The sequence below is a fragment of the Nanorana parkeri genome, unplaced genomic scaffold, assembly GCF_000935625.1.
Source record: "Nanorana parkeri isolate BGI_ZX_2015 unplaced genomic scaffold, ASM93562v1 scaffold1480, whole genome shotgun sequence".
Lineage (NCBI taxonomy): Eukaryota > Metazoa > Chordata > Amphibia > Anura > Dicroglossidae > Nanorana > Nanorana parkeri.
In genome coordinates, this window is record NW_017307748.1 from 1 (window position 1) to 10,104 (window position 10,104).

Here is a 10,104-nt window from a genome sequence, read left to right on the forward strand (position 1 = left end):
AGTAATCAGAGTTACAGTGATGTCATTATAGACAGACGGAACTCCACCCTCCTATCCTTTACAGCTGGGCTAGGCAAACTCTGCCCCCCTAGCTGTGGTGAAACTACAAATTCCATGATATATCTGTCTCTGGGAGGCATGCTTGTAACTGTCAGTCTTGCAATGCCTCATGGGACTTGTAGTTGCAGGGGCCGGAGTTTGCCCACCTCTGATATAGAATAACAGAGGAGTATAATGCTGTGAATGAATGACATTGATCCATTCTCCTTTGTCCTTTTAGTTTCCTATCCCTGGTACCGGAGGAGATGAAGTCTTCAGACTCCGGATTTGATAGTTATCTGCAGGATGCTCTGGTCCAGGTGAGACGGTTGCAGTTAAAGTTTAGCTCTAGGTACATATAAAAGACCCTAATTAAGGGCTCGTTCACACCAGTTGTGGTGAGACTGGTGTTTTTCTGCACTGGATCAATGCCAGTCACCGCAAGGGCACAGAAAAAAAATATTGTTTTCTGTATACTGTTTACACCACAATGTAGATGTGAAGTGCGATGCAGAAAACATGCAACATTTTTCCCCAGCACACTGGATGGCACCGGAGGTCTCCGCAGTGCACACTATGCTGCTGTGTGGAGACTTTGAATGGAGTGTACTCTTTGTGCACTGCCAATAAAGTTCCTTTAAAAAAAAAAGGAAACCGCACCTTGCGTTATAATGTCACAAGGCACTGCTGCACACCAGCCATGTGCTAAAAGGGAACATTTTAGCGTGCAGCTGGTGTGAACCGGCCCTATATGTATTTCTTAAATGCAAGCAATGTAAGCACCTGTATTTGACGGCCACTTCCAGTCCCCATACAGCATGGCTGGAATGTGAGAGGAAGAATCGGCACAAGGAGCCTGTCAGTTGTGCTGACAAGAAGAGAGCTGATAGGAGCAGAGAGATGAGCTCATTAGTGTGCTGCTTCTCCTTTTACTGTCCAATCACAGACTAGGGCGGGTTCAGGAGGACCTGGGCTCAGAGGAAGAGGGTTGAAAGATGCTGGCCATGAGGACATCCTTTAGAGGGTGGGGCTTGCTGGGTCCCTCCAACAGCTCTGGTTTCTGCACAGGTTATGTACAGCACTACTTTTCTATGGTACTAATGAATTCAGCCATCCAATGTCCGAGCCTCTACTGCCCACTGAAGGTCTGGCATTTAAATGGCCAGAGATGTTGCTTAAACTTATTTGGTCAGCTGACGGTGCCCCATGTATAGCCTCAGCCTCGGATCTACAGAGCTCCACACACAGGGACACGGTGATTGTTTTGCAGACTAGCACAAGTACTTGCGGGTACCTATTACAACAATGCTGTGCTCTTAGAAATGTTATAGTTCTGGGTCCGGTTCAACTTTTCGGATTAGGCCAGGAGGGAGCAACTCCAGCCCTCCAGCTGTTGTGGGACTACAAGTCCCATGAAGCATTGCAAGACTGACAGTAACAGCCTTGACTCCCATAGGCATGTTGGGATTTGTAGTTAAAGCACTGCTGGAGGGCCGGAGTTGCTCACGCCTGGGTTAGGCCATACCATTTTGTTGTTTGTTAGTAACATCGCCGTCTTGTCTTCTCTACACAGCACCAAAGCTGCTGTAAGCTGGCATCACATTGGAGCTGGCCAGCAGCCCTGCAGCCTTTCAGCACCGACACCTCTGGAGAGGAATTCTTTGAGGGTCACTTCCTGCAGGTCGTGTTTGATCGTCTTGGGGGAATCCTCGATCAGGTATTGTATTTTATTGTCTCTGGCCAGCTTCATACTAGCTGATTTGATTACCACTGCACTGGACTCTATGAGAGTATTGTGGTGCAGGAGCAACATTTGTATTCTAAAGCAACATCGCCGCGCACAGATTATCAGTATATTTCGTTCCTGTGTTGGCTGTACAATTGATTGCCCATATTTTCACATGTTGTCTGACTCGCAGGTAATAACCCATCTGTTTCACCTGCTTTTGTTTTTCAGCCATATGAAATGAATCTACAAGTCACTTCCTTACTCACTCGCATTGCCCTGTTTCCTCACCCTCACATCCAGGAGTATCTTCTGGATCCTTATATTAATCTGGCCCCGGGGGCCCGATCTCTGTTTTCTGTGCTCGTACGGGTGAGACCTTTTATCTAAAATTACTTGTACCCCCCATGTTTTATTTCACCTACAGTTCAAGGAAACCATTACTGAGATACACCGTGTGGGCACCTGACCATCACACCTGTATGGGGACGTCCCATTCCAACAACATGGGCATTAATATGGAGTTGCCCCCAAAACCTCCACCTTGTAGTTTAACAGCCTCCACTTCATTTCCCACAAGATTTTGGAGTGTCTGTGAGATTCTTTAGGTAAAAAACCAGCACTTGCAAAGGAGATTTGTCCACCCAGTACTTTATTTGTAGAAAGGCATAACAGCAAACAAATGCTTACATGTTTCAGCCCCCACACTGGGCCTGAGGCGGAAGCTTTACCAGGCACCGAGGTTCAAGCAGTGGGATTGGAGACAAGAGGGTAGAGCTGCTCAATGTTTCTAATCTTTACTCGTTCAATTAGAGGAGCATTTATGAGATTGGGTACTGATGGAAATACATAAGGCCGGTCTCAAAATAGGCATCCCAGTTCATTCCAAAGGTGTCCAGTAGGGTTGCGTTCCAGTTTTGATGCAGGCCACGCAAGTTCCCCCGCACCAAACTCGCAAAATCATGTCTTTCTTGGATATGACTTTTTGCTGGAACCGTAAAGGATCACCCCCCAAGCTGCTGCCACAAGGTTGGAAGTCCACAATTGTCTAACATGTCTTTGTAGGCTGTAGTATTATTGACGGCCTTTACTAGAAGCACCCGAACTCAAACATTTAGAGACCCGTGCACATAGTGGGTGTGATGGTCAAGCGTCCACAAATGTTTTGCCATATAGTGTAAATATGGAGGCTGCCATTACTGAGCTTTTGGAAAATGCTAGCTGTCTGGCTTCAGTACTTTGAGGAACTGACCTGGAGCAAGCAATGGAGATGAGGAAAGACGGAGTGAAGTCAGAACTCATGATCTGTATACCTGCTCTCAGTCAGAGACTTAGAAAGCACTGACATTATTGGATCAGCATTGCACCTTGCTACATAGTCTGTGAATATGGTGTAGCAGTTGGAGCATATGGGCACTCGCCGATACCAAGTACCGGTGCCTTGTGCCCTGATTATCAGGAAGTCGGGCGGTGGATCATGACCCGTCACCCAGTTTTCCTGATAGCCTGTGAAGCTGGTGATATTTCACTTGCTGAGGCAGCCTGGCTTCCTGACCTGGCTTCCTGAGGTGCTGCCCGGCTTCCTGATTAGTCAGGAAGCCAGGCTGCCTAGCAACAAGTGAAGCTGGCTTCCTAGCCAATCAGAAAACCAGGGCGGCACGTCATGACCCGCTTCCCGATTGGTTAGGAAGCCAGCTTTACAATGCTTCTAGTTCTTTAACCCTTTGTTAAAACAAATCTAGTTTACAACTGTTAATGAGATCTGCCAGCACAGTAGATGCATAATGTGAATGAGAACATGTAACAAATAGAACGTAGGTTTTATCCCAATTGGGCTGCAAAAGTGAAAATACACTTTAATACATCTTATAACGCAAAGGGTCAGGATCGATATTTCCAGCCATGTGACTCTCATTTTCAAATCTGATTGGGCTTAGGCACTTGTAGTATAAATCCGTTCACTGCGTCCAAAAAGCTAGAACCAAAATCAATTGGAACAGCGCGCTTCCAGACACTCCACCCAGCTCCTCGCTCTAATGTGTTTCACCAACTCATGGGGCTTAATCGTAGATCATTCCTCTGCCATTAGGCACTGGTTGGAGGTGAAACATGTTGGAGGAGCTGGGTGGAGAGATGAAAGCCTCATGGGTCTATAAATCTTTTTTTAGATTTGGGTAAGAGGTGTGCAGCTTTAAACGTACACGTATCTACAGTTTTTGGGAGGAATGGACCACTGGAGGAGCATGCATGCAGATGGGGATTAAACCACACCAGTTCTACCAGTGCTGCCACACAAAGTGTTATTACTCCGATGGAAATTGGCTGAAATCCTCATCAACTATAATGGGTTGTTATTGTTGTGAACGGAGCATACTGTGCTGGCTTTGTTGTATTGCTGGAAAATCACATTCCCCTGAGTTCTGATATTGTTATATACATTGGTGACCTCTCCCATCTAACTGACACTTGGTGATGCTGCAGGTGGTGGCAGATCTGGCTCAGCGCTCCCTGCGAGTGACGAATTTCCAGGAGACGTTGCACCTTGTGAGACAACAGCTGCTAGGAGAAACCCCTGAGGCACCGTAAGTACCTTGTATGTGCAAAACATGCATTCTAAAGAAAAGGGTTCCTGTATGGACAGCAGCCAGTAACATCTAAAGATCATGCTATTGGGAGCCAAGTGTCCCTGTAGAAGTCCTCTCACCAAGAATCTCCAAATCCAGAGGAGATGTCCATGTACAGGTGAAACTCGAATAATTAGAATATCGTGCAAAGTTCATTTATTTCACTAATGCAACTTAAAAGGTGAAAGTAATATATGAGATAGACTCATTACATGCAAAGCAAGATAATTCAAGCCGTGATTTGTCATCATTGTGATGATTATGGCTTACAGCTCATGAAAACCCCAAATACACAACCTCAAAAAAGTAGAATATTACATGCAATCAATAAAACAAGGATTGTACATAGAACAATATCAGACCTCTGAAAAGTACAAGCATGCATATGTACTCAGTACTTGGTTTGGGCCCCTTTTGCAGCACTTACTGCAATTACTTTTGCACGATATTCTAATTATTCGAGTTTCACCTGTATGTGAGGGGTACACAGGCACTGCTGCTCCTTATGGCAGAGGAGAATATCCACAACTGTAGAGAGAGGGTGCAACAGACCCCATGTATTACAATAGACACATTTATTATAACATATCGCCAGGTAATAGAGAACTACCCTTGCAGTAAGGTTATGTTCACGCTGCAAGGGTTAAAGTCCCGGCATACACTCTCCTGTTATAACATCAGCGTTGTGATAGGAATACATACTAGACATGTTTCCTTTTATGTAGTGAGCGCTGCCTTCCATCTGCCCATCACTTCCAACAACTTCCTGGATTCCCAGTGTGCTTTGCATCTCTTTCCCTCTCGCTTGATGTGATGCAAACTCAATTTTTCAAGACCACATATCCCATCATGCATTGCTTCCAGCAAGCAATGATGATGTTACATTGTTCAGTTGTAGGTCAGAAGGCAGACTCTGTGAGAGAGGTGACACTAGGAAGTGCATACGCACAGGGCTGAGTGACATGGTGTCAGTCCATCCTATGGGCATCTTCAGTAAGTAAGTTTACAAACCTCTAGATGGATCTGCTGATTAGGAGCGGGAGAGAACTTACGGAAATTCCATTCACACATACTTATAGTGTTTGACCATTGTTATCCTTTAACCCCTCGTTGATGTCTATAGTGTATTGTCTAAAGCACTTTTCCCTACCTGATCCCCGGCTCCAAGACCGATGCTTGCAACCCTAGTATCACTTCTTATTAGTATAGACGGCTCTTATCAATAGGATCACTTCTTATTAGTACAGACGGCTCTTATCAATAGGATCACTTCTTATTAGTACAGACGGCTCTTATCAATAGGATCACTTCTTATTAGTACAGACGGCTCTTATCAATAGGATCACTTCTTATTAGTACAGACGGCTCTTATCAATAGGATCACTTCTTATTAGTACAGACGGCTCTTATCAATAGGATCACTTCTTATTAGTACAGACGGCTCTTATCAATAGGATCACTTCTTATTAGTACAGACGGCTCTTATCAATAGGATCACTTCTTATTAGTACAGACGGCTCTTATCAATAGGATCACTTCTTATTAGTACAGACGGCTCTTATCAATAGGATCACTTCTTATTAGTACAGACGGCTCTTATCAATAGGATCACTTCTTATTAGTACAGACGGCTCTTATCAATAGGATCACTTCTTATTAGTACAGACGGCTCTTATCAATAGGATCACTTCTTATTAGTACAGACGGCTCTTATCAATAGGATCACTTCTTATTAGTACAGACGGCTCTTATCAATAGGATCACTTCTTATTAGTACAGACGGCTCTTATCAATAGGATCACTTCTTATTAGTACAGACGGCTCTTATCAATAGGATCACTTCTTATTAGTACAGACGGCTCTTATCAATAGGATCACTTCTTATTAGTACAGACGGCTCTTATCAATAGGATCACTTCTTATTAGTACAGACGGCTCTTATCAATAGGATCACTTCTTATTAGTACAGACGGCTCTTATCAATAGGATCACTTCTTATTAGTACAGACGGCTCTTATCAATAGGATCACTTCTTATTAGTACAGACGGCTCTTATCAATAGGATCACTTCTTATTAGTACAGACGGCTCTTATCAATAGGATCACTTCTTATTAGTACAGACGGCTCTTATCAATAGGATCACTTCTTATTAGTACAGACGGCTCTTATCAATAGGATCACTTCTTATTAGTACAGACGGCTCTTATCAATAGGATCACTTCTTATTAGTACAGACGGCTCTTATCAATAGGATCACTTCTTATTAGTACAGACGGCTCTTATCAATAGGATCACTTCTTATTAGTACAGACGGCTCTTATCAATAGGATCACTTCTTATTAGTACAGACGGCTCTTATCAATAGGATCACTTCTTATTAGTACAGACGGCTCTTATCAATAGGATCACTTCTTATTAGTACAGACGGCTCTTATCAATAGGATCACTTCTTATTAGTACAGACGGCTCTTATCAATAGGATCACTTCTTATTAGTACAGACGGCTCTTATCAATAGGATCACTTCTTATTAGTACAGACGGCTCTTATCAATAGGATCACTTCTTATTAGTACAGACGGCTCTTATCAATAGGATCACTTCTTATTAGTACAGACGGCTCTTATCAATAGGATCACTTCTTATTAGTACAGACGGCTCTTATCAATAGGATCACTTCTTATTAGTACAGACGGCTCTTATCAATAGGATCACTTCTTATTAGTACAGACGGCTCTTATCAATAGGATCACTTCTTATTAGTACAGACGGCTCTTATCAATAGGATCACTTCTTATTAGTACAGACGGCTCTTATCAATAGGATCACTTCTTATTAGTACAGACGGCTCTTATCAATAGGATCACTTCTTATTAGTACAGACGGCTCTTATCAATAGGATCACTTCTTATTAGTACAGACGGCTCTTATCAATAGGATCACTTCTTATTAGTACAGACGGCTCTTATCAATAGGATCACTTCTTATTAGTACAGACGGCTCTTATCAATAGGATCACTTCTTATTAGTACAGACGGCTCTTATCAATAGGATCACTTCTTATTAGTACAGACGGCTCTTATCAATAGGATCACTTCTTATTAGTACAGACGGCTCTTATCAATAGGATCACTTCTTATTAGTACAGACGGCTCTTATCAATAGGATCACTTCTTATTAGTACAGACGGCTCTTATCAATAGGATCACTTCTTATTAGTGGAGAGGACTCTTATCAATAGGATGTAGGGAGGCCAGGGGAGTACTATGTAGGGAGGCCAGGGGAGTACTATGTAGGGAGGGAAGGGGGTTACTATGTAGGGAGGGAAGGGGAGTACTATGTAGGGAGGGAAGGGGAGTACTATGTAGGGGGGGAAGGAGTGAAATATGTAGGGAGGGAAGGGGTGAAATATGTAGGGAGGGAAGGGGTGAAATATGTAGGGAGGGAAGGGGTGAACTATGTAGGGAGGAAAGGGGAATACTATGTAGGGAGGGAAGGGTTGGAGAAGCTGGGCCAGCACAGGCCGTGAGGAGACACCAGCATAAAAGGAGAGGGCTATGACATGCAAGTAGGGAGTGGGAACTGTAGTGGTTCAAAGGCACATTGCAAGTGAGTAAAACAATTTATGGAAAAGTAAAGAGCCGCCAGCATTTATAATACTTGATTTTCCTGAGCCTTTCCCTAACGCAATCAGAAGTCCTCCAGCCGAACACATACAGCAAAGCCTTCTTAGGACAGAAGGTCTTCTAATGTCTCATTGCATCACATATATAAGAGTTCACATAACCCGGGGCACTCAACTTTGTATCTCCTTTTATTGCTGCTATAAATCAGACCAAAAAAAACATTCCGGCCAATGGCCTGTCTGCATGCCGTGTGTTTAATCTAGACCCTATGGTGTGATGAATTGCTTCAGGGTGGTGTTGGCATCTGAATATATGGTGACCTCTGTGTGGAATGGCCTTTGTTATAAGTGTGTTAATCCTTCACATAATATAGACTGTCTGAACATCTCCACAGTTATTGTCGGCATCATTGAACAGCTTCTCAGAGTAATGGTCTTCCCTGTTTCCCTTTGGCAGACTGGGCCATGAGACTCTGTGTCGCGGAGTGGTAGTCCTGGAGGAGTTCTGCAAGGAGCTGGCGGCAGCGGCTTGTGTCACCCGTCACCCACTCGGTGTTTAACCAGTGACTTGGACATGGCCATGGATTCCAGTGCAATAAGTAACACTGTCCTTGTTATAGGGACATCAAGGACTAAATAAGTGGTTTTATACCTTCATGTGCCTTCTCTCCTGGACCACCAGGAAGCCAGCTTGACCACCGGTACTGTGCCTTACCGTCCTCCTATTGATGTGTCCTATCAAGTCATCAACCTGTAGATACTGAGCCGCCTATTGCGGCAATACGTGTGTATCTCTCGCTGCTACAAGGTTTCTTCACATCGATTTTATTTCCATTGATGACTTTTAATCCTCTCCAGCCCTGCAGGGTTTTATACTCTGATCCCTTTTAATGCTATTTTACAATCTCCTCCTGGGGTTGGTGTCACTCTTTGTGTTTTCATGCCGTGTTCGGGCCTCACGTACAACGCTATCTGAATGAAGAACTGTCTCAGCCAATGGGATTCAAACTACAGAATTACATTTTAAATCTGATTGGTTGTCTGAGATCGTTCCATTGGTAGCTGTATGAATAAGGTCCGGTATGAATGTACAGCTGGAGTGTTATACCTTCTATGCAGTGTATATGGTTGTGTTCATTAGCAGGGCTCAACAATTACTCCAGCGCTGGCACAGCTTGCACAGCAATGCTCCATAGACGTGAATGTGGCTGCATTCCAACACTAGAGCTACAGTCCCATATAAGTCTATGGGAAGTCTCTGTGTAGACGCAGCCAGTGCCGGAGAACAATTGTTGGGCCCTACACAGTACAGCCCCATAAGCTATTCCATAGAAAAGAATCATCCACACTCCGGACTTAATCACTCTTTATGTAATATCATCAATGCCTAAGAAATATTGGGCACCCGGTAAGTAAAAATCAATATACTTGGCTAGTAGCTTTTGGAATTTCATTGGCCATTTAGAGCAAATACTTCCTATGGACTGATTCCACTCCTGGACCGCCAAAAGGGGATACCCATCCCAGCACATGGCATGATGTATGGCAGGGGTAGCCAAATTTCGGATCTCCAACTACCTTTTGGACGTCATGCTTGGAGACTTGCAGTGCCTCATGGGACTTGCAGTTCCACAGAAGATGGAGGGACATATAGTTTGCCTACCCACAATGTAAGGTGTGCATTCTAAAATGGACACTGAAACTGAGAGCTGAGCACATTACTTTTTACTCACTGGGCGCCCGATGTTTCTTGACTTTGTTCACTAGTATTTTTCATTGCTTAAAGGACAAGTTCACTTAAAAAACCCAGCCCATGCTACCTAGACCCCAAACCTAATCTAACCCAGAATCCCCCTCCCTACGTGTTTATTTAACTCTCCACATCCGCATCGGTCTCCTTCACTGTTTACATCCCTGGGGCCGACACAGTGACTTCTTCTAGACTAATACAGTGGCTGTACTCCTATCGCAGGGGTGGTCAACTCCGGCCCTCCAGCTGTTGTGGAACTACAAGTCCCATAAGGCGTTATAGGACTCTGACAGATACAAGCATGACTCCCAAAGGCATGTTGGGATTTGTAGTTAAAGCAC

General features: G+C 44.0%; 1 protein-coding gene across 1 annotated transcript; it reads left to right on the plus strand.

Moving 5' to 3' along the window:
• The first annotated feature begins 284 nt into the window (after positions 1 to 284).
• Positions 285 to 8,681, plus strand: FAM160B2 (family with sequence similarity 160 member B2). The gene is made up of 5 exons (XM_018570220.1): positions 285 to 359; positions 1,613 to 1,756; positions 1,997 to 2,137; positions 4,247 to 4,347; positions 8,471 to 8,681. Exons 1-5 carry the CDS (start codon positions 306 to 308, stop codon positions 8,571 to 8,573), a joined length of 543 nt encoding a protein of 180 aa, XP_018425722.1. The 5' UTR covers positions 285 to 305; the 3' UTR covers positions 8,574 to 8,681.
• Positions 8,682 to 10,104: the final 1,423 nt, after the last annotated feature.

Bases quoted from the DNA above. Each gene is read 5' to 3' on its own strand.
- FAM160B2 (XM_018570220.1), top strand. From the start codon at position 306: ATGAAGTCTTCAGACTCCGGATTTGATAGTTATCTGCAGGATGCTCTG. The intron at 360-1,612 runs GTGAGACGGTTG...TTCTCTACACAG, and splicing joins TGCAGGATGCTCTGGTCCAG to CACCAAAGCTGCTGTAAGCT. The intron at 4,348-8,470 runs GTAAGTACCTTG...TCCCTTTGGCAG, and splicing joins GGAGAAACCCCTGAGGCACC to ACTGGGCCATGAGACTCTGT.